General features: G+C 46.3%; 2 protein-coding genes across 2 annotated transcripts; one reads left to right on the top strand and one right to left on the bottom strand.

Moving 5' to 3' along the window:
• Positions 1 to 1,044: 1,044 nt before the first annotated feature.
• On the top strand, positions 1,045 to 8,762 carry LOC130380490 (zinc finger protein 316-like). Its single transcript, XM_056587714.1, has 10 exons — positions 1,045 to 1,176; positions 1,946 to 2,151; positions 2,790 to 2,900; positions 3,790 to 3,885; positions 4,119 to 4,229; positions 4,802 to 4,919; positions 5,193 to 5,387; positions 5,841 to 5,947; positions 6,054 to 6,110; positions 6,290 to 8,762. Exons 1-10 carry the CDS (start codon positions 1,149 to 1,151, stop codon positions 7,085 to 7,087), a joined length of 1,827 nt encoding a protein of 608 aa, XP_056443689.1. The 5' UTR covers positions 1,045 to 1,148; the 3' UTR covers positions 7,088 to 8,762.
• Positions 7,438 to 21,026, bottom strand: LOC130381654 (uncharacterized). Its single transcript, XM_056589355.1, has 9 exons — positions 21,018 to 21,026; positions 15,271 to 15,382; positions 13,763 to 14,067; positions 13,508 to 13,670; positions 11,597 to 11,698; positions 10,660 to 10,855; positions 10,222 to 10,336; positions 9,519 to 9,693; positions 7,438 to 8,758 (listed from the first exon to the last, which is right to left on the bottom strand). Exons 2-9 carry the CDS (start codon positions 15,379 to 15,381, stop codon positions 8,546 to 8,548), a joined length of 1,380 nt encoding a protein of 459 aa, XP_056445330.1. The 5' UTR covers position 15,382; positions 21,018 to 21,026; the 3' UTR covers positions 7,438 to 8,545.
• Positions 21,027 to 24,748: the final 3,722 nt, after the last annotated feature.

Raw genomic sequence — 24,748 nt, forward strand, 5'->3', positions numbered from 1 at the left:
AATGCGCTTCATGGAAGAAAAGGGATTGATGACTAGTTATCAGAGTGGTTTTAGGAAAGGGAGAAGCACTACAGATTCAATAATATGTTTAGAGGATGAGATAAGGAAGGCTCAGGTTAAAAAAGAGACTGTGAGATTTTTTGCATGTTTTTTACTATTGAGCTATATGCTATTTTAATGGCAATAAAGTGGACTGAGCAACTTGTAAATCAAAAGGTATTGATTTGTAGTGATTCTGTTTCAGCCATCACTAGTATTGGGGTAGGGACAGCGAAGAGCCATCAGGATCTTATATATGAGATCCTGATGGCAATTAGAAGTGTGTCTGTGAGAGGAGTGGGGATCTCTCTGATGTAGGTCCCAGCCCATACAGGAATCTCAGGAAATGAGAAAGCTGATAAATTAGCTAAAGCAGTTGTAAAGAAGGAAAATGTGGAAGTAACATTACATCTGTCTAAGGCTGAGGGGAAATGTCTTGTGTGGAGGGGGATCATGGCCCAGTGGCAACAATTATGGGAGAGAGAGAGACTAAAGGGAGACATTTATTCTCATTAAATTGAAGAGTGACTGAGTCAACTTAACCTTGTGGGATGAGAAGGAAAGAACAGGTTACTATTGCTAGAATGAGAATTGGTCACACATTATTTAATAGTACTCTTTTTATCATAGGGAAACATCAAGATGGAATGTGTGATGAATGTTAACAACCCGAGACAGTGCCTCACGTTCTTATATATTGTAGGAGATACAGCAGGGAAAGGAAGGAGTTACTAGAGACATTGAGAGAGTTGGGTCTAGAAGAGATTTCAGTTAAAGGTATTTTAAATTTGGGGTCAAGTGGGAGGGGAAGGTGCTGTTTTTTTAAAGTATTTATCAGACACTGGTCTGATTAAAATAATATAAAGATATGACTTAAATTAACCTGAAGGTGGCAGCAATGCAACAATTTGGATGCCTTATGCCGTAAAAATCCACTGAAGAAGAAGAAGAAGAAGAAGAAGAAGAAGAAGAAGAAGAAGAAGAAGAAGAAGAAGAAGAAACAAATCATCCGGTTTACCCGGAAGTACGTTTCCCACCGTTGAACGAGGTGGACGTCAGTCTGTTAAACTGTCTGCTAGTCTATCTCGCGGTTACCGGAGGCTGGAGATATGATGGAGACGGGTTCGAGCAGCCACGGTGAGTAGCGGGACGGACCCCGTGGTCTTGATGAAGTGGTTAATGAGGATGGTGAGGAAGATTAAAGGGCTGAGGGGATGTGGGTAGGGGACTTTCAGGGGTGAGGGTCCCCAATCGTCTTCTTTACAGCAAGCGATGAAGAGGACGTGTGCAGTACGCCCTCTTAGTTCCTCTTTAGAGAGCCTTGTTCATGAACACATGAGCCGTCATGAACGTACACTCACTTGTTTTAGAATGTCTTAATTTCCCCTCGGGGATGAATGAGGTCTCCGTGGGGCTTGTACACCGATGCATTCTGATGTACAAGCCCTTTGCTATCATGCTTTAATCTTGTTCAGAAGTAAGAAGACAACCGATAAATATCAGTTTTAATAAACGCAAGAAAAGGACTAAACTTTAAAGAACCAGTGCTTACAGTAAGGATGTTCAATAAGTACATCAAGTGCCAGGATGTACAACATACATTAAGTGCGTACAATAACTGAATAAGTGTGTCGATTAAGTGCCAGGACGTACAAAATACAATAAGTGTGTACATTAAGTGCCATGACGTACAACATGCAATAAGTGCGTATATTAAGTGCCAGTACGTACAAAATACAATAAGTGTGTACCTTAAGTGCCAGGACGTACAACATACAATAAGTGTGTACATGAAGTGCCATGACGTACAACATGCAATTAGTGCGTATATTAAGCGCCAGGTCGTACAACACTCACCGACCAAAGCGTTGTGGTAAAGTCTGCTCTGATCCCCCCCCTCCCTCAGGCGCCCCCCCCCTCCCCCAGTCGTCCCTCCGCCTCCTGGTCTCCCCGCTGCGCCTCCTATTGTCCGCCGCCTGGCAGGTGGTCCATCAGAGCCGCGTGCTGAGCTACGACGCGCTGGCCGACCTCGTGGCCGTCGTCACGGAGACGGTGCCCGAGCTGCTGGCGCCGAGCCAGAGGGCGGAGCTAGTCCTTGGGCTGAGGGCGAGGGTGAGGACCGGTGGTGGGGGCGGGTGCGCTCTACGGCGCCATACGTTAAAGGTGACATGTTATGACACCGGGCGTGAGTGTGTTCAGCCGTCACAAGCCGTTTTGATAATCGGCCTCTTCTGACATCACAAGTGGGCGTGCCCGCCAAGATGTGTGCTGGGTAGATGAGCAACGTTTGCTGCGGCCCACTGGGTAGACTGGTAGACATCTAGGCGGACACACCCACTTGTGATGTCAGAAGAGGCCGATTTCCGAAGCGGCCAGTCACACTCACACCTGGTGAAATGATGCGTCCCCTTTAAGAGTATCTTGTAACATTGTTCTGGTGCTAGCAAATCAGAGTTAAAAAGGATATCAACGTCTCGACCTGCGTTCTTGTTCTAAGTTATCCTTATATTATGTAACAAACATAATGGTGCTTGTATGCCTGATCGTTCACAAAGGAGTTAGTAAACACGCATATCATGAAGCTTCAACAATAAAGCATTCGCTTTTTGTTTCTTTACAATAGCCCTTATTCTGCCGCCCTGTTTGAGCACCCCACCATGATTCAGGTGATCCCCGTGCGTGTGAACGTGTTCCCGGTGCAGTGTGCAGCAGTGTGGTCACTCTGTCCCTCACCCACCTGTCTCCTGCAGCTCATCCTGGAGCTCTGCAAGGCCGACGGGCCGCCCGACCTCGTCAGGATCCAGGCCAACCTGGAGAAGATCCACGCCTGCAGCGCCCAGCTGGGCTCCCTCCACCAGGAGGTAGAACCCCTTAACCCCTTAACCCTTAACCCTCCGAAGCCTTGAACCCCTGAACCCCTGAACCCTATGGAGGATAGATCAAGTAGAAACCATCAATACCACGTAGAAACCATCAATACCACGTAGGAACCATCAATACCACGTAGGAACCATCAATACCACGTAGAAACCATCAATACCACGTAGAAACCATCAATACCACGTAGAAACCATCAATACCACGTAGAAACCATCAATACCACGTAGCAACCATCAATACCACGTAGCAACCATCAATACCACGTAGGAACCATCAATACCACGTAGAAACCATCAATACCACGTAGAAACCATCAATACCACGTAGAAACCATCAATACCACGTAGAAACCATCAATACCACGTAGCAACCATCAATACCACGTAGCAACCATCAATACCACGTAGGAACCATCAATACCACGTAGAAACCATCAATACCACGTAGAAACCATCAATACCACGTAGAAACCATCAATACCACGTAGAAACCATCAATAACACGTAGAAACCATCAATACCACGTAGGAACCATCAGTACCACGTAGAAACCATCAATACCACGTAGAAACCATCAATACCACGTAGAAACCATCAATACCACGTAGAAACCATCAATACCACGTAGAAACCATCAATACCACGTAGAAACCATCAATACCACGTAGAAACCATCAATACCACGTAGAAACCATCAATAACACGTTTTTCCATACGGGCTGACATTTTGAACTAACGACTATGGGATTATTATGTTTTTAATCAGACCGGATAACAACAAATCAAAACACTCACTCCATGACTCTTCAGCATGGTCTCCATCCCAGCGGACTCCTGACGTGTTCCTCTTGTCCTGCTCTCCGGTGTGCAGGGCGGGGTGAAGACCCTGGAGGCGTCCGCCATCGCCTTCTCCCAGCTGGTCCTCCGGCTGATCAGCGTCCCCTCGGAGAAGGAGATCTTCCTCAAGGTCAGCGCCACGCTTTGCGTTCATTCATACGAAGAGATGAAGGAGATGCCTCATTCATCAAATTAAGGCGTCAAATACTCACAGAAGACCTCCACTCCCATCGGAGTTTGTTTTTGTGGATGCCAGTGACCTCAGTAAGGGATTGCCCTCTGGCCCTGATAGGAGGTGTTCCCCGTGACCTCTGGCCCTGATAGGAGGTGTTCCATATGACCTATGACCTCTGGCCCTGATAGGAGGTGTTCCCCGTGACGTACGGCCGGGTCTACGACCAGACCCTCAGACGGCTGCTGGCCGAGTTCCTCTCCAGAGTGGAGCAGCTGCTGCCCAACCCCACCCTCACCCAGGTACCCACACCCTCACCCCCATCCAGGTATCCCCACCCCCCCCCCCAGGTACCACCACCCCCCTCCCCCACACAGGTACCACCTAACCCCCCTCGTTATCAATTGATCTCAGACGGGTAATGAAGGAAGAAGATATTTTCCCAACCCTTTTTTATTGTGTGACAATGTTTATATGTGAAGCCCTTGAGTCTGCCTTGTGTGTGAAAAGCGCTGTATAAATAAAGTTGCCTTGCCTTAAATACTTTAAGAACTCTCCCTGCTCCACCCTCCTCCTCCTCGCTCCTCCTCCTCCCTTCTCCTCCTCCTCCTCCCTCCCCCTCCTCCTCCTCCCTCCTCCTCCTCCCTTCTCCTCCTCCTCCTCCCTCCCCCTCCTCCTCCCTCCTCCCTCCCCCTCCTCCTCCCTCCTCCCTCCTCCTCCTCCTTCTCCTGCTCCACCCTCCCTCCTCCTCGGTGCTCCTCCTCCTCCTCCTCCTCCTCCGCCCTTCTCCTCCTCCTTCCTCCTCCTCCTCCTCCTCCTCCTCCTCCTCCTCCTCTTCCTCCTCCTCCTCTTCCTCCTCCTCCCTGCCCCTCAGACGGCGGCCTGGCTCCCTGACGGCCCCTCCGGACCAGAGTTCAGCCGCTGGCTGCCGGACCCCTCCCCCCTGGAGACGCTGCTGCTGCACCACCGGGGGCTGGGAGCCCTGGGCCACGGTGGGTGGTCCTGACCCGGGCGCTGGGAGGGGGACCTGCTTCTGTCCCCCAAATCTCCCGTCAAAGAACAAGCTTATCTTATCTCATCTTGTAGACCATGTTCAGGCTCCACGTTGTCCTTCTAGAACACTCTCTCTTTAAAGCGGAAGATCTCCTGCCCAGCGGGGGTCTTAACTCCTCCCCCTGAATCCTCTTCCCTCCGCCCTTGTCCGGGGGGCGGGGGGGGGGGGGTCACAGTGGAGGCTGGAGTCTGATCGTGTGATTGACCCTCAGGCCCGCCCCGCTATGAGGAGGTGAACACCATCATGGCCGCGCTGGCACTGCCCCCCCCTGCCCGCGGCCCCCGACCGGAGGAGGGCCAGGACAGCGGGGACGGAGACGCAGACGGGGACGTCCTTTGCGGGGAGGAGGAGTCCCGGGACAGCTCAACGCGACCCAGCTGTAAGGAGCCGCCCATCAAACCGACAGGTGAGACTGGCGGAGAATGTTTAATTAACTTAACACTCAATGATGTGGGAGTGATTAGAGACACGGTTCTTTACCGGAAGCAACGACTGCTCAGCTCACGCCTCCTCTCCTCTCTCCTCCTCTCCTCTCTCCTCCTCTCCTCTCTCCTCCCCATCTCTCCTCTCTCCTCTCTCCCCTCCTCCACTCCTCTCCTCCCCTCCTCTCCTCCTCTCCTCTCTCTCCTCCTCCCCTCCTCTCCTCCTCTCCTCTCTCCTCCTCTCCTCTCCTCTCTCTCCTCCTCCCCTCCTCTCCTCTCTCCTCTCTCCCCTCCTCCACTCCTCTCCTCCCCTCCTCTCCTCCTCTCCTCTCTCTCCTCCTCTCCTCTCTCCTCCTCTCCTCCTCTCCTCTCTCCTCCTCTCCTCTCTCCTCCTCTCCTCTCTCCTCCTCCCCTCTCTCCTCTCCTCTCCTCTCCAGGCCACAGGCGGTCCCCCCGTCGCCAGCCCGCCTTCAAGATGCTGAAGATCAAACTCCACAAGATCAGCCCCCCTAACATCCCCCGATTGACCAAACCCCCCATCCCCGCCTCTACAGGACCCCCCACCCCTCCCTCTACAGGACCCCCCGTCCCCCCCTCTACAGAACCCCCCGTCCCCCCCTCTACAGAACCCCCCATCCCCCCCTCTACAGAACCCCCCATCCCAGAACCGGGGCGTCCCGTCCCCAAGCCCCGGGGGCGCCCCCCAGGCAGGAGGAAGGCCGTGGACAGCGCGACCCGGGAGGGGCCGAGAAAGGAGAACGCCGATAGGGCGGCGGCCACGCCCGCCCCGACGAAGAGGAAGAGGCGGAAAGGCGTTGAGGAGGAAGAGCGGATCGAGGAGGAGGAGGAGGAGAAGGAGGAGGAGGAGGAGGAGGAGGAGGTCGACGAAGCGGAAGAAGGGGCGGAGCAGCCCCCCGCCGACAAGCCCAAGGGGCGAGACCGGCGGTTCCTGAGCGCGCGGCCGGAGAACCCGCCCCACACGGACGCGGAGACGCAGTGCCCGCGCTGCGGCAAGAGCTTCCTGCGGCCCAACCAGCTGAAGACGCACCTGAAGCTCCACGCGCTGCCCTACCGCTGCCTGCCCTGCGAGAAGGGCTTCGGCAGCAAGTCGGGCTACTACCAGCACCAGCGGCTGCACAGGAAGGGGCGGGCCTTCCCCTGCGGCCACTGCCCGCTCAGCTTCCTGTGCCGCTACTCCCTGCGGCAGCACGAGCGGACGCACACCGAGGGCCCCACCCACCTCTGCCCCGAGTGTGGCAAGCGCTTCAGCAAGGTGAGCATGGTGCGGCACATGCGCATGCACGCCGGCCAGAAGGACTTCCTGTGCCCGGCGTGCGGCAAGAGCTTCCTGTCGTCGGGGGAGCTGCTGCTGCACACGCGCACGCACACGCGCGACACGCCCTACACGTGCACGCTCTGCGGGAAGGGCTTCACCACCAAGAGCCACCTGGTGGTGCACGGCCGCTCGCACTCGGGCGAGAGGCCGTACCCGTGCGCCATCTGCCCCAAGAGGTTCATCACGGTCAGCTGCCTGAAGAGGCACATGCTGAGCCACGACGGGGTCAAGCCCTTCAGCTGCCCCCGCTGCCCCAAGGAGTTCTCCCAGATCGGGAACCTGAGGAGGCACATGGGCACCCACCCGCCGCCCCCGCCCCCGCACGAGGGGGTGACGGGAGACACGTGAGCACCTGCCATCTCCGTCAGAGCACCCTATGGGAGACCCGTGAGCAACCCCCTGCTCCCGAAAGAGCAGCTTATGGAGACACAAGACCACCCAGTGGGTGCCACCCAGCCATCAACAGCAGGAGAGCCCCCCCCCCCCTGGTGTCGGACCCCCCCCCACAGGGTTCCCTGATATGCCAATGAGGACACGTGAAGGACTGGGTATCGCTACTGGAATCGAATCACTAAACGTTTCGATTCCGATTCACAAGGTTCGGATTTGACTTAATATCCGATTCGAAATCGATTTGGTCAGGAATATTTCCGTTGCAATAGCAATTTCGCTTGGATATGAACTACATTATCATAGGTCTAATGCTGTACATAGTACAAGGAACCCTCTAACCTGGTGCATTATTAAAAATATGAATGTTTACATTAAGAATTGACCCCAAAGCAGTTACATGAATTTACTTCTATTATTAAACATGACCAACAGCCTGACTTATATTATATATTATCTGTATCTGTACAGAAATCAAGTACTGTAACAAGGCATGTAATGAATGGACAGGACATAATCTGAGCTGATCAGAGCAGCATCCAGGGATAGCTCGAGATCCATGAACAGGTTATTAAATCCTATATATGATTAACCATGTATACATGTCCAGTGTATTAAAAACAACTTACAATTTTTTACCAAATAATTGAGTTTGTGCCCGAAACAGCCAATGTGCAACAGCGCAATAAATTCCACACGGACCATGTTCCCAGCTGATATGAAAAGTAAAATATGGGGACGTTTGCAATGGTGAAATCGTTGTTAGCACACCCTCAAGTGGCCACTGGTGAGAGTTCACCACATGGTCGTTGGAAGTGCTTCAAACCAGGCAATTTTTTTAGGATGTGGAATAATTTACAAATGGAGGAACTTGGGGGTAAGAGAGAGATCGTCGTTTTACGTCGATAAGCATGAATTATATTCATTATGATAAATAAACAGTGCTTTTCTGAACCACATAAAACATTCACACATTCATTCACACATTCAAACACCGCGACCCCCGCAGGATTCCAACGCGTCCTGGAAAACCTGGATTTTAAAAGCTTGCTTTCCAAACATGGAAAACATGGATAAATTGATCAAATGTCCTGGAAGAGGCCGGAATTTGCATTGAAAATAATCTGATTGATAATCTTTTTTGCTGTCTTAATTACTTCCTGTCTTGTTGTCATACCAGGTAAGTGTGTGGGTTGAGCACCGAGGTCAAAGGGCAGTTGTCTGGTGGAGGTTCCGGGCCTGATGGCAAAGCGTCTCAAGAGATACTCATTTTCATAAAATAAGTCAGTGAATTAAAAACTTCTTTGCAATACTTTGTCGTAATCCTTCTTCTGCTGATGGTAACAAAGCCATGCTCATTTGTAAAAATTGGCGTTAGCTAACGTTAACGTTGTATTAGCTAACGTGTAGCTAACGTCAACGTAGTCCTGCCATGGCAGGACTAGGATGGGCTGAGGTTGGAGCGGGGCCAGCGGTGGTGTTGAGGAGACCCATGGTGCTCAGGGCGTGGTTGACCCGCTCCACCAGGGCCCCGGCCACCTTCAGCAGTCCCTCGTCCCGGACCAGCGCCCCCTGCTGGTTGTTCTTCCTGCGCCGGACATGGAACAGCTGGCCGCGCTCTCGGCCGACCTGGACGGGGTCAACAGGATTCTTGCAGTCAGGTTAACCATCGCAAATTGAGTGTTGAAATGTGGAGTCAATTGTGAAGTTTAAGGGCAGGAAGTGTTTTCTTATGATTGGTGTAAATTATCGTGGGACCGGCGGGTTTGAAATGTAAAAAATACTCTTGAGAAGTACTCCAGAATATTTCGCCTCTGATTTATTAATTTGGTGTATGAATTAATAATACTTGATGCAAGTTATTATAGATAGAACAGGGAAAACGGGACATTAAAGAGACTGTCGGTAAGATTAGAGGGTGTAAAGATGGAGACCAGAAAATAACCGAAGTTCACCGGAACTAAACTCCCTCTCTGCTCCCGCCCTCCTTATGTTTCCCAGCCAATGAAAAGTGTACCCATTTCCGTCGCACATGTGAGAAATGTCTTCCTGGACCAATCGCGGAAGAGATGCCCCGATTGGTCAGAAATGAGCTGGGAGCGGTCTGGATTCTAGACCCGAATATGTCTACACACAGTCCTACCTGAATCAGCCGCATCTCTTAATAGGCCTACTAAGCCCCTGCACTAAAAATTACTGACATATGAACCGACGTATTTTTTATTATTATAATAACTGACATAATAACTAACATATTTTATTTCCTCGTAAAATTAACGTTAAAAAAAATATATATATATATATATTTCGCTTTTACACGGACCACCTGCAGTACCGTCACGGACCACACTTTGGGAATGACTGCTAGAGTTTATGTCACGACACTTACCCGCTCGGTGCGTCCTCCGTCGATGTGTTCGTGGACGCTGTGAACCTCCATCTGTAGGACGCCGCGGGGGTCCAGCACAAGCTTCCCCGTGTTGTAGCCCGACGTGTCTAGCTCCCTCAGAACATGACCCAGGAAGTTGGAGCCAGGAACGTTCCTCCACTCTGGAAAGTCAAACCTGAGGAGGACACAGGAGACAAAAAAATAATTATGCATATATATATATATATGAATGCAAAATATTACAATATATTCATATGTATATGAATGTAAAATATATATAATAAAAATATATATTATTTATAGAATATTAATTATTTAAAAAATAATGTATTTTTATTTCATTTGAATTAATGAATATATTTAAAATATAAACCACACCTGGTGGTCTATTATGCCTCCTTCAAAATAATCATATCATCATAATAATGATGATATGATTATTATTGATTATTAATCATAATAATCATAACCAATAAAATAATCATAATTCTCAATTGGATTCCATTTCTTCTATCTGTACCTTAGCAATTAAAAGCAGTTGCTTTGCTTATTTTGTGATTTTTTTAACCTAAATTAATCTTGCACCCTCTGGGGTATATATTCATTGTTGAATGCACTTACTGTCAGTGACTTTGGACCAAAGCGTCGACTAAATAAATGTATTGGAATGAAACCTGCCGTCTCTTCAGGTGGAAGGGCGTACCTGCTGTTCTCCTCCTTTTCTTCGTAAGGGAAAACGTTGTTGGGGAAGTAGAAGTTGACCTTCTCTCCGTGGGCTTTTTCCAGGTCACTGATCAGCGTTTGGAAAGACACATTGCCTGTCAACAGATTGGCACCATCAGTGGCCTGGGATGAACGCCGAAAGACACAGGGGTCGTCCTCATAGCTTAACGACGATAAAAGATGAGGAGAAAACTGCGTTCACAGCGAAGAGAGCATGCACTAAATAATCTTATCTGATTGGCGTCTTATCTGATTGGAGTCTTTTTTAACAACATGAATCCGTGCCCATATTTGGTGATCAACTGCTCAACGATGCTCACCGGCTTCCTCAAAAGACTCAAGACTCACTTGTTCACCTAGGCACTCCATAGCCTCCCCCCTTACCCCCAAAAATCCGAAAAGTACGATTGTGCCATACCTGCGGGCAGTATGACCTCGTCGGCGTCGTGCATGAGGACGTAGCGGGACTGGTACATGCTCCTGTACAGACAGTCATTGCTGGAGGGGATCTGGCCGTAGTAGTGGATCTGACCCGGCCCCAGCGACGGCGTCCAGCTGGAGGAAGGCTTCAGGAAGGCGTCGATTGGCCAGGGCCGCACCTGCAGGAAGCCCGTCTGGGGGGAGAGGGCCGAAACAATGTACGTTTACATTCACATTCACATTTAGGGCATTTGCGGACGCTTTTATCCAAAGCGACTTGCATAAGTATTGTCAGAAGATAAATCAACAAATATATCGCTGTCGGAACAGTAAGGATGTTCATAGAAACAAGTGCCAGGAACTAACAATCGCTAGGTTAACGCCTTCCCGTCTACGAAAAAGGTAGCTAGGATAAGACTATTGGAGTATTCTTGAAGAAAGTTGTCCAATCCCGGCTTGCTTTTAACTCACTTTATTTTTTATAAAGTAGGCATGTTTCGGTATGGTAAACTATGAAGCTTAAGGGAGGGAATTGTATCTAACGCGTGGAGAGGAAAATACCGTGATCTACTTCAAGCCCCCGGGCTTAGGCCCAGTGGCACTCTGCCGTCTACCTATTGATCTCTGGCCTCTTTACTTGACGTCCTCCTATAGAGGACGTCAAGTGGGCGTGGTCTATGCAGTGGGCGTGGCCGGGGTGACGTAATGGCTTTGGCTTCTTCACTTATCTAAAGGTGCTGCCTTCTGTGGAGGGAGCAGCCTTCAATAAGGTCTTGCTCCCCTTGTGGCTATGTGAGGGTAATGCAGCTTCTTAAAATACTGAACAAGACGCTACGCGATTTTAATAACTATGCGATAAGTGCTTACATTAAGTGCCAAGACGCACGACATACAATAAGCGCCAAAATCGTTAGCAGGTTAGCTTCTTAGCGCACCTTGCGGGAGTAGTAATCAAGCACCGTATCCATGGTAGCGGAGCAGCTGGTCTTGTAGACGATGACTCTTTGGATCCCTAGCAGTCGGTAGAGCTCCATCGCCTGCATAGCCACAGTTTCCATTAAATTCCAGTAATATGTGTACATTTTCGTGGTTCACAGCTTTAAACTCGATGCTGAATCCACGTTTGTGTATCATGTGACCAGGGCTGTGAGCTGACTGGTTTCTGTCGTGTCTTAAAGCTGTCATCACTGGGATGTCTCTGGATCCATGCTGTAGGGGGGAGAGTCCCAACAGATACCAGTCTTCATAACATGGTTTAGATACCAAAATGGAAGTTATGGGGACCCATGTTATTCCACTGGAGTGGTGACCTGGACACACTGAGACTGGTGACCTGTGACCCTGACACACTGAGACGGGTGACCTGTGACCTTGACACAATGAGACTGGTGACCCGGACACAATGAGACTGGTGACCTCTGAAACTGGTGACCTTTCACCTGGACAAACTGGGACTGGTGACCTGGACACAATGAGACTGGTGACCTCTGAAACTGGTGACCTTTCACCTGGACAAACTGGGACTGGTGTCCTGGACACAAGGAGACTGGTGACCTCTGAAACTGGTGACCTTTGACCTGGACAAACTCAGACTTGTGACCAGTGTTGGGAGTAACGGCGTTTAAGTATAACGGCGTTACTAACGGCGTTCTTTTTTAAGTGAGAGTAATCTAATTAATTACTTTTCTCATCGTTGCAACGCCGTTCTCGTTACTGATAATGTAAAGTGGCGCGTTACTACAATTTGGTTGAATGAAGCGTGCGGTGTCATATTACACACAAGCTTCGTGGAGAGAGCAGGGGCGTGGCGTGGGGATGAGGACACCGTTGCAAACGCGATGATGATTGGGTGGGCGGATGCCCTGCTCACGCTGTCTCACTGCACGCTCTGACTACAGCTCAAGACAGCGACAATGGCGACGAGCCAGGGAATTCAAACGTATAGCGTTCTCTAACTGGAAGTACCGGCACTACTTCTCACTCATGGAAATGAAAGGCAAGAATGTGTTTGTATCATTCACGCTATGGCTTTAACTTTATCCACGTCTGCCTCAAGTAACTCAAATCTAATTAAGCGCCTTACATCAACCAATGCGAATATGACACTTGTTGCTGCTGCCGCTGCTAACCCAACCCCAAGCCCAAATGCAGCTAGCGTGAGCTCCAGAGAAGGAAACGGAGACACTCTAAAACAAACAACGCTTGATTTGTTGCACTGAATATTTAAGAGTTGGATGGAGTTCTGTTTATTGTGCAATGGTATACAGGTAGAGAATTGCACTAGGCCTACTCGATAGCCAGTTTTTCCTTTGTTTCTTTTTACCCAAGTTTACATTTGCACTTGAATTTTATTTTCAATATTTATTTTCTATATGTTTTATTTCTATGCATCATATGGCAGGCCGCAATCTATTGAGTTCAAATAAATACCAAATGTTCTAAAATACTGTATATAGTGTTTTGATTCTTCAATCAGTTAACATAAACATCTTTGACGTTAAAGATGTTATAGACCGTAACAGCGTTATAGAACATGAAAAATAACGCCACAGTTACTTTGCTGAGTAACTAATTATTTTTTCAATGTGGTAACTGAGTTACTAACTCAATTACTTTTTGGGAGAAGTAATTTGTAACTGTAACTAATTACTTTTTAAAAGTAACTTGACCAACACTGCCTTTGACCTTGACAAACTGAAACTGGTGACCTTGACACAATGAGACTGCTGACCTCTGAGGCTGGTGACCTTTGACCTGGACGAACTGAAAGTGGTGACCTGGACACAATGAGACTGGTGACCTCTGAAACTGGTGACCTTTGACCTGGACAAACTGAAAGTGGTGACCTGGACAAACTGCAGCACGTTGCCGTAGCTGTTGAACATGTTGGCGATGCACAGAGTGAAGCGGAGCGGGAGCCGGGGCCGCTCCACGGGGGCCCGGTTCAGGACGGGCAGCAGGGTGAAGTTGGTGAAGTCCACGCTGTCTCCGGACAACAGCCCAACGAACCTGGGAGACATCCAGCCAATCAGAGAGCAGCTGCCCTCAATATTGGTCAAATGTGTTTCGAATGAAAACAAAACATTCTTGAATGGCCCTACCTGGGCTCGCAGCCGGGGGGGATCAGGCACAGGAAGTCTCCCGTCCCGTATGGGAAGAAGTAGTTGGATCGGTGGGTGGTGCGCTGGGCCGTGGCCGTCGCCATCTCGCCGTCCCCTTGGCAACAGAACACGCAGCGGCTCCGCAGGGAGCGCTCCTCGCCGGGCACGATGGCCAGCAGGCGGACGCTCGCCGCGGGCGTGCGGTGCTCGCGGAACGCGTTGATAAGCAGCGTCCTGGAGCCGGGCACCCGGGTGAAGGTCTCAGAGTCGGAGCGCACGCCGCAGCCGCAGGCCTCACGCCTCTGCTAGCGCAGCAGGCGAGAGAAGGGGTTAGTAAAGGGGAGGTTGTTACTTCCTGTTTACTCCGGAGACCCGTGCTGTGTCTGAAATCGCTCACTTGTACACTTTCACTTACTTTTTTGAATGCACTTTGCGCAAAAACGGAGAGTGTGCCAAAACGCAGTGCACTGGAAGTACCTCGGTGGCGCACTCAAAACGATCTAAAACTTGAGTGTGGACCGATGGACACTTTCCACCCTCAACGGCCGCCATCTTGTCTACGTAGCGGAGGGTGCGGGAACTTAAAATGTTTTAGAGTTGATTAGTACTATACAGCGCTAAAATAAAAACAGATAAAATCGATAGAAATTGATTGATGCTAATGAAATTGATAGCTTTTAAGATGGCGAATTATTATTATTATATATTTATTTTTTATTATTATTGAAAAAATACCGCAGAAGAAGAACCGTCAAACTGCAAACTAATTTCCGGTAGGTGCGCGAAGGCTGTTTTGACAGTGCACTGTAGAAATGGGAGCACTGCGCCAATAAGTAGGTGTACTGTAGGGATAATGAAGTGCACTCAATGTAAGTGCACTTACGTAAGCGATTTCAGACACAGCACTGGAGTCTAGCGAATCTTCTAGAAACGTATCTGGTCAAAATTTCTGAAAAGGGAAGGGTGCTCATAACCGATAAAAGTCGCAGATGAAAAGACATTCCAATATGACAAAATACTGCCGTATTATTGGCTGTGTAGTCAAGGCGATAATTTTTGCCGTCTCAACATGGCCGTTTCCTCTGTGTTAACGCGTATTCTGTCCCCAATGGCCTTCCGTACGTTTTGACCGTCTAATGAGGTCAAATTTCCGATAACATTTTCCCTACTGATACAAATTCCTGAACTTGAGCATCGGCCGATACCGAGTGTACACCAATACGGCATCTAGCATTGTTACTACTAATGGCACTTGTTCTTTTTGAAGGCTTCTCTTACGATGACGGCAATGCATAGTCTGTTCATTTACTGCCGACAATAATTTTTTACATTTACATTTATAATATATAATTAGAATAATGCATGTGTATTCTTGTAGCATCCATGATTTTTCCGATTTGTTAGCTCGAACGCACGTTGGTCAGAGATGGAGCGTTTCCCATTCCGACTTTTCACCTCTGACCTTCCGACCAATCGGAGCAACTTCATTAAAAACGTTCCAAACTCACCAGCCGGTTCGCCCGCTCCGGCTGCAGGAGACTGATCATCACCATTACGATCGAGAAAAGCAGAAGAGTAAGAACCAGGAAGGACCATTTCCTCCGCCGCCATGATGACATGCTGTACGGGATAGCAGGAACAAACACAACGCTCGTTACACAACGCTCATCAAATCGCTCTTAATAGTTTAGCTCAGCCAGGGCTGTTACGGCTGGGACCAGCAGGAGAAAAAGGGCTCCAGGCCTCCAGGATTGCAGGCCTCCAGACTTTTTTTTGTTCCCTCCTCCTGGCTCCCCTCCATCCACCCTACTTGGATTTGACTTTCTTTTTTTTGCATGTCGTGGGTCGCCTGGTAGTCGACCCTTGAGGGGGGGGGTACTGTCATGGTCTGTCTGTTTTCCTTGTCTTGTTTTGGTGTGTTACCTGTTTTACTTTGGTATCTCTTGTTTCTCCCCATGTCAGGTTTCCCTCCTGTGTGATTACTGCTCCCTCCCCTAATGTGTTTCAGCTGTTACTCATTGCGTGCCCTGTGTGTTTGGTATTTAAGCCCTTGTCTTTCCTTTGTTCCTTGTCGGATCATTTTAGTTTGTGGTGAGTTGTGTCCTGTGTTTTACCTGTGTCCCCGGTGTTCCCTGTGTTACCCACGTCAACCGTTTTCCTTGCCTTTTGAGGTAATAAATTATCCTTTTACCTGAACTGTCTGCAATGGGTCCTACCTGCCTGCCTGCCACCCGCTAACCGTGACAGACCAATTGTGTGCGTTAACGTGTTATATTGCATTGGTTGTGTCCAATGAGGGACCTTGAATCAAGGCGGTCATGAATATTCAATGTATATAAATGATGTTGAAAACCAACAGAGCACGTTGCACATAAATTAATGATGCTGTGTATAAATGACTGATGTGGGCGTTGACGCACTCGTTTCAACGGCCTTCATAGGGATTACTAGCCTAGAAATCTAGACGCCCCTAGCGGCCGCAAATTTAATTTGCTGCCAGGGAGGGTCTAGCCTTCTGTCGTCGTTTTTCGCTGCTGGAAATCGAAAAAGGGACAGTCCAATCAGATCGTGAGGGGCGGAATTGAGCCGAATGACGACAGAGTTGCGACGGTTGCTGGCGAACAGCTGTCTTTCGACTCGGCTTTGGCCGCGACTCTTCAAGACTTGAATTTATCATTTTCTTTGAGAAATGTACAAAGAACTGCACTGAAGTCTTTCCATGAAAGAAAGATGTATTCTGAGTTTTCGGACCGGATACGGTAAAAGTTTGATTTTAGAGCGACGGAAATTTCCGTCGCTCTGACTATGTCACCTTCTTCGTTGCTCTGATTGGTTGTAGCGCTATCCCATTGCGTGCAGAGGGAACTTGAAAGACAACCGTTTATCCCGCCCACACTGCCACCGTACGAGACCAGACCCAATATCTTTCCGACATGGGTCTGGCTTGCCAGGCTTAGGGATTACGTGACGTCTGGTCCTTCTAGTGCCCTTCTAGTACCCTGATAGTGCCCTTCTGCCCGTCTGGTCCTTCTAGTGCCCTTCCAGTGCCCTTCCAGTGCCCTTCTAGTGCCCTGATAGTGCCCTTCTGCTCGTCTGGTCCTTCTAGTGCCCTTCCAGTGCCCTTCCAGTGCCCTTCTAGTGCCCTGATAGTGCCCTTCTGCTCGTCTGGTCCTTATAGTGCCCTTCTAGTGCTCTTCTGCCCGTCTGGTGCCCCCATGGTTGAAAAAGTGTGCTAAAGTGCCCTCTATGGTGGTGAAAATGAGAGAAAGTGCCTTATTGGCTGCCCTTTACACGTGAACAAAAATTAATGAGTGCCCTAGGTTGCCCCTGATGATGATGATGTGCCCTCTGGAGCAAGAATATGGCAAACCGAAAAAAACATGTTGTGGTTAGCTATTGAGGTGCAGACGTTCCTCTCTTTGGTAGCTGACAAACGGGGAATGCGAGGCGTTGCTTTCATTTGGCGTCCTCATGACAAACAGGTACATCGAGTGGTACTTAAATCTCCACTGGATAACAAAGCAAAAAGCGGATTAAGAGTATGTCAGTACCCATAGTGGAAAAACGCAATTAGATGCCAAGTTAGAAAACTTCAGTTTGCATAATCCGTTTAAAATGTATATCAATTTTTTGAGCGGTCAAGATCATTCAAGTGTAGGTAATTTCATGCAAGAGAAACGATAATGGTCAGCTATCACCTCAAAATTAAGGAAAACATCCTTCAATGTTTCCGTAGCTGGCTGTCAGCGGTCAAAGACTGTATGGTAGCGGCACATTGAATTTTCTCCAGTCAAATTTTTACTTAAAAGGTTAGTAAAGATGAAAGCAGTAAGGCATCCTCCTTTCTTTGGCTAAAATGTGAAAGTGCACAATGATGTGAACAACTCATTTTGGTATTTATAAAGTCGCTAGAATAAGGGGAAACAGTGTCTTTGAAGCAATTTTTCTCTGGGGGAGGACCCCCAGACCCCCCCTTTAAATTATGAGCCCAACTATTCTTTTAAGTGCTACATGGAGATGTAACAAGTGCCCCGAATGGGACCTTCAAGGCAGCGCTTGCTAAGGTAAGGGGATAGGACCTTCCAGGCAGCGCTGCCTTTAAGTCTCCTTTGGGGGAACAAAACACCATCAAGTTAGAAAAGCCACAGTGTCCGCTGGTGGGGCCCCATGTTGTCCAGAATGTGCCCTTTTTATTTTTTCGCCCCTGCCCTTCAAACAGTCTGAGTCCGCCACTGCGCGCACACACACACACACACACACACACACACACACACACACGCACACGCACACATCAAATGAAAGGCAGAAAGGCGAGCACTTAGCACCTTCTGCTACCATCAGATGTGTGACCGCAGCGGGCCAGAATTACACCGAAAACCTGACTTATCTTTACTTTATTCAATGCAGAGCTGTCTCGAGTTGTAGCTGGAAATGTCTATTAGACTATGTCATCGTAATACCAATCCAAAATATGAATAATCCTTCTAGCACATCGAAAATATATAAATGTTTGTCAAGACTTCTTAAACAAGTAATGATACAAGATACAGCAGATACAAATATTGGGGGAATATTAGGGGAAGGTTTTTGGTTACCTGAGTACATATATAAATTACAATCACACTGTCTGTATTTAAATTGCTGCTTGTTAACACTGACTTTTGTCTTTTCTGTTTTCTTACAGATCACTATTACACACAAAGTAAGCAAATCTATATTTCTTATTTTATTTCTACCGAATTTGTTTCCAAGTGTGCATATATGTGGGAGTTCTGTTTAACTTTCAGGCAAAAATGTTTGCATTGTGCTTGTATTGTCTGTTTTAGGTGCTATTACACAGCAGCTCGAGACAGGCGCCGTCACCCAATACACTTTTGCCCAGGCTGTTCAAAAGTGGCTGCGCTATGTGCCAGACCGCGCAGGAGGGAGTGGAAGACGTGACGTCAGGTAATCCTGTAATAAAATGTTTTTGTTTTTTTACCTTAAACAGTGTGGTGTGGTCCGTGTTTTAGGCTAGGCTATAGGCATACAAGCTTTCAAATTTTCTATCACTTTTTAACATCCTGGCTGTCGATAAAGCAGGATATTCATTATAGGCTATTTAATTTAGGGCATTACATTTTCGTATGCTTAGCAATCATATTCCAGGCTCTGGAACTCCCTCCCCCCACCCATAAGACACCATTACAACCTTCAAGTCACAACTCAAAACTCACCTGTTCAAACTCGCACACAACGTCTAACTGATCACTGTTTTGATTGTTTGTTTGTTTTGTTTTGTCTTGTTTTTGTTTTATATTTTTTATTTATTATATTTACTTATTTATTTATTTATTTTATTTATTTATTTTATTTTATTTTTTTCCACAATGTCTTGTTTTTTAAACGATTTATGATGACTATATGCTCTGTAAGGTGACCTTGGGTGTCTTGAAAGGCGCCACTAAATTAAATGTATTATTATTATTATTATTATTATATTAATAACGATTGAAATTCCATTGATATTACGCTGATCCTTAGTTCAGTTGAAATTTTATCAGTGTTTCAATATTCCTGATAATTGAAATACCATTGAAATTCTGTTGATCTATGGATAGGATTTCAATGTTGGGTCAATATTAAAAAAGGGTGCAAATTAAAATGATGTAGAATCGACATCAGAGTTCAGATATTGATTCAAAGATTTAATGTTGATAATGGAATGTTGATTTAACAAAGTTTCAATGACTGTTTGCTATCTGGGATAGGCCTAATTCATCTTGACTCACAATAAAGCTAGGCTTATCATAACAAAAAAGGTTTTGGTTGATCTCAGTGATAGGATGCAATAACTAGCCTACATCTCACCGGGCTTCATTCTCCCCATATTATTTTTGTTATTATACATTTTTAATGTAGGTTTGCACCAAAAGCAGCCCTAGACCTTTATAGCTCTAGACCTGTAACCTGATAGGTTACATGGTCCTGATAAGAACACAAAGCATTTATATCGGCATAACATATAAGACAAACTAAGTAGAAACCCTGATATAAACAGTACGGAAGTGTTATGCGTTCACCTGAGAAAATACATTCTGCTTTTGTTTTTCCGGAAAAAAGACAAAATATCTCAGAATTCTGAGAAAAGTTTTAATGGATAAAATAAATCTGGCTTTTTGTTTTTAATTTAAGTAGGGGATCGATTTACCAATTTCTCAAACATAAACCAAAATAAAATATAAAGTAAGCAGGTGGGATATGTCTCTCCTGGGTTTTGAGGTATATCGTCAAGAAATAACAGCAGAATTGTGTTTTTACATGAAAACTTTTCGCAGTATTCTGAGATAATGAACTTGTTGACTCAGAAAAAACAAAAGGAGAATTCTGTATTTCGATGGAATGCATTACGCTTCTGTAAATTGGAAACATCCTATTAATATATATTTCACTGTGATATATGATCGTCGTCTGATCATAACATCCCTAATCAATAAATATATAAATTAAATAAAAATTATATATATATATATATCAGTATTCATTAAAACAGATATAGAAAAAGGTAAAAGCTTCACTGACCTGTCTCTTGTGTGGTTTAAATTGAATTGAATCTGCTGACAGGTTGGTAATCAGTCCAAAATGTACTAGGACATTTCTGAGCAGATATGTGCTGGCACGACCTACCTTTCTACCACTGAGTGGTTCAACAGGAGTGTTCCGGTAGGCTATGACTCCGCTGGCATTTCCTCTAGAACCCATTTTATTATATTGATAATTTACTAAATACACCACACTTATAATATTAACTATACTTTATTAATATGGGATTTAACAATTCAAATCAATAATTTTGAACAAGTATCTTATATTTATATCCTTATCTCGATAGATCGACAGATATATAACTATATATAGAGCTATTGCAGGGATTTTGTGTATGAGAGCGAAGAGGGAAATGTACATACATTTTGCAAATTTACCATTGATTTTCAAGCATTTTGGTTAAAAAAGTTTGTATTTCCAAATACAAAATTACTCAAGATAACATTTCTAGCGATAAATGTGCATTAGTTTTGTTTATCAAGATAATCGTGACAAATTAAAGCAACCTTCAACCATTTTGAAACGCGAATTCCATAAAAGGCAGACGAAACATCAACAAAACTTCACTTGGGAGAAGCGAGAGACCCGCAGTCTCTTCGATATGGAAGAGGACCTCACTGCATATAGGCCTAGGTGTGGGAGTGTGTGTGGATGATGGATGGGACCTCACCTGGCTGAGTGTGATCGGAGTCTGGGACAGGGTGTGGCTGTAATCCTGCTGTTTTTGAGCAAACAGTGTGAACAGGTCAAACAAGCCATCTCCGCAAACGTTGCTCAATCCTGGATGGAGCACTATTTCCACAGATCATATATTCACAAACAAACGTCTGTTGTATGGAGGAGCCCATTAGAAGTCATCTGGGGGGGGGGGGGGGGGGGGGGGGGGGTGGGGGGGACTTTATTACTAGGATATTCAGGTTAGGGTCTCTATCCCGCCACAAAGTCATTCACAAAGCATCTTCAAAAGCGCAATTGAAACACGTGGGAATTAAAAAAAAGTCATGCAATTATTAAATCTATAGTCATTGGAAAGAGAGAGGAACTCGGCCCTTATTGTCCCATCAACCAGGGGAGGCCGTGGTCGCGCTCTGGAGTCTCTGCCAAAAGGGGGCGGCGCAGCGGGTTAAACCTAACCTCGACCCTCACTAACGTTGAGCAACATGGAGATTCGAGGCTGATACCGATCGTGGATGTGATGATGGAGATGTACCGAGGGTGTTTGTCCATTTTTTCAAGACCAACAGCCCAGCCCAGCTAGACCGGTCTAGGAACCACCACCACAGAGGTTGGTTTTTCATCAACAGTGGCCGAAGCGCCGCGATGCGCATCTCTCCAATTCACGTGCCGCGCGTCAATTGCCGCCCCTAGCACCCATTGGAAGTGGCGCGCTGCAGCAGCGTTGTGATATGTTTTAAAAGAAATAGATCAACAAACATAGTCGGTATAGCCTACCATTACGTTATACCAGTTGTTGTATGACTACATATATAGCCCTGATGCCCATGATCCTCTGTTTGTGCTATACAATGATAATCACATTACCGGTAATTCATAGTTACTTTATGTGCTGTCGGCACTTTGTTAATGGTTTAGTCACTTTACACACTTTATTTTCTTCCACTGCTCATTATTTTTGCATTGTGGAATTATTAATCTAGCGCATCAACAATCTCCATATGTACTGGACCTCTTATCAAGCTGGGATGTTTTGACGCGCCGGTGTGTGTTGGGCTGGAGGGTTCGGAAAGTTTGATGAACCAACTATGAGGACATTTTGGTTTCCTAGTTGTTAACGCAAGACATCCCATTCTGATTTGTGTGTGTGTGTGTGTGTGTGTGTGTGTGTGTGTGTGTGTGTGTGTGTGTGTGTGTGTGTGTGTGTGTGTGTGTGTGTGTGTGTGTGTGTGTGTGTGTGTGTGTGTGTGTGTGTGTGTGTGTGATAGAGACTTACACACACACACACACACACACACACACACACACACACACACACACACACACACACACACACACACACACACACACACACACACACACACACACACACACACACACACACACATCATTCTTTCTATCATTCTTCTCAGTGACAGTTTCTCAGTATTTTGCTATTGACAAAGAGCCTATCAGATCATTTGACCTGAACGGCTCATAGTGTCTGACTCGTCCGACCGCTTGTGGTATGTGGGTGGCATCGGTAGGACGGGGGTTCAGTTCTGGGTGGGGATGGATTGGGCTTGACTTGCACGCACCAACATATCATGTCACACACACGGCGGACACACAGTAAAGATTCTCAACTTAAATAAGCACTCACTCATCTCTGAGAATATCGCAACCACAGATTTTTTGTTTGTACAGTATTACGTTTCCAGGGTGTGTGTGATTTGTGTGTGTGTGTGTGTGGGGGGGGGGGGGAGGTTGGCCTTTAACAGATAATTTGGAAGACGTTAAAATATGCATGGGTGTGAGGGAGATACAACGAAGGTATCATCTTCATCAAACATTCCACGTAAGGCAGCTTGCAAGGAAGATAAATGAAAAAAATAAGGACAAACAAGGATCATTTACAGATAATAAACTTTAGTACAGGTGCCTCATATCACCTGTACTTTCAAGACACTCAAACTTCAGGAATTAACAGGGCATTGAGAAAGTTGGTTTTTGTTGATAAAACTAAATGGAACAAATATTTGAAGAAATACATGAATCACATGATTATTTAAGCTTAATATCATTCAAAACTGACATGAAAACACAATGTATAGGCTGCAACTTAAACAAGACCGTGAAATTCCTTGATCTAACCGCTATAATCCATGATACCACAATTTACCTATCCTACAAACCTTTATAAAAATAAAACAAAACGTCAATTGCCTTCTAAATAATGAACCAATGGTTGTCATGACTATATTTCACCTACGGGAGACCTATTTTTGTTTTAGTTTACTGGCACCGCTCGTGTCCTGCTCAAAGGAGGCCAGCGGCCCGCGGTGTCGTACAGGGTCCTGGAGCGGGGTGCCCCTGCCAAGGTCCTAGTGATGAAGAGAAAGTTCTCTCACGGACACGTCGGACAGCGAAATATTTGATTTAATCTTAAGGCATGATCATGGGGAAAAGTACTGGCAGCTAAAGTTACCAAGAACACATTCGATGAAGCAATAGGTGAACAACATTCTTATACGGAACGTATAAGCACCCATTGTATTTGCAATACAATGGGTGGTTATTGGACATGTCTGCAGGTTTGCAAAACATGGTGGCTGTAAATAGTTTACACAACAAAGAAGTCAGTCGATTGGCCTGGTCACAAAACCAGACTTCCTGGTTCCAGTGGGAACTTGAATACGAATTAACTTAACCTCTCTCAGTTTAAGAGAGGAAGGGATTTGTTTTAAGTTACAGGGAGAATGTATACAGTTTCTTCTAATGTAATAATTATATAAACAAGGTTAATATAATTTGTATGTGATTGTATATTTATAGTTATGATTGATATTTCCACGACAGTTCCTCCCTTTTTGATCATAAGATCAACACTTATTACAGGTAGTATATTATGGCACAGGATTACAAATGATGGTGAAACAAGTTAAAACACAGAATAATAGGAACAAAATTCAAAGAAATTAGTAAAAATCAATCATTAATAAAGTAATCAATATGTACATTTGTAAAATTTGCAAATTCAAAGAAATTAGTAAAAATCAATCATTAATAAAGTAATCAATATGTACATATTGATCATTTCCTAGCTATCTGGGACTTGCTGCTCTGAAAACGAAGCTGGATTCTTGCTCCTGGTCTTGCCCTCCTCTGATTGCTGCTGTTCCGTTCCCGTTCAGGGTTCCTGCGAGCAGGGGCGTAGCTAGGTGGCGGCCATGGCCCCCATTGGTCAGAGGATGGCCAACCCGCTGCCCCCCCCCCCCCCCCCCCCCCACCGAGTCTGAGAAAATAACTTGTATATATATAATTTTTATTTTTAGTCTGTTCTGAAGGCTCTGAGTGACGCAGTGGGCAAGTTTTAAAATAAACGTTTTTGACAATCAAGTGCCACCACCGAAAAAGAACCCGAGATGCCCCCCCCAGAAATAAGGTCCAGGCTACGGCCCTGCCTACGAGGTAACATAAAAGACAGCTGGATGAACACAGACCAACAGACAATCAATTAAGCCAATTTCTACATTATTATATTATTATTATTATTATTATTATTATTATTATTATGATATTATTACGTTTACCCCCCACTCCCCCTTACTCAATTAACAACACCCCTCTTACGCACGTATTGTATGTTTGTACGTCCTGGAACTTAAAAATAGTACTTAGCATTGTGTAGCATCTTTAGTTAACCTAGAGATTATTAGTGCTTGGCACTAGGGTTGCCGCGGTATA

The sequence above is a fragment of the Gadus chalcogrammus genome, chromosome 4 (assembly GCF_026213295.1).
Source record: "Gadus chalcogrammus isolate NIFS_2021 chromosome 4, NIFS_Gcha_1.0, whole genome shotgun sequence".
NCBI classification, from domain to species: Eukaryota; Metazoa; Chordata; class Actinopteri; order Gadiformes; family Gadidae; genus Gadus; species Gadus chalcogrammus.

What these genes read in the sequence shown, in the direction of transcription:
- LOC130381654 (XM_056589355.1), bottom strand. Translation starts at nt 15,381, where the DNA reads ATGTCATCATGGCGGCGGAGGAAATGGTCCTTCCTGGTTCTTACTCTT. An exon ending in CCCCCCGGCTGCGAGCCCAG is followed by an intron (nt 13,671 to 13,762) that starts GTAGGGCCATTC and finishes GATGTCTCCCAG; the next exon opens with GTTCGTTGGGCTGTTGTCCG. An exon ending in CGAGGTCATACTGCCCGCAG is followed by an intron (nt 10,337 to 10,659) that starts GTATGGCACAAT and finishes ATCTGTTGACAG; the next exon opens with GCAATGTGTCTTTCCAAACG.
- LOC130380490 (XM_056587714.1), top strand. Translation starts at nt 1,149, where the DNA reads ATGATGGAGACGGGTTCGAGCAGCCACG. An exon ending in TGACCAAACCCCCCATCCCC is followed by an intron (nt 5,948 to 6,053) that starts GCCTCTACAGGA and finishes CCCCCTCTACAG; the next exon opens with AACCCCCCATCCCAGAACCG. An exon ending in GCCCCGGGGGCGCCCCCCAG is followed by an intron (nt 6,111 to 6,289) that starts GCAGGAGGAAGG and finishes GAGGAGGTCGAC; the next exon opens with GAAGCGGAAGAAGGGGCGGA.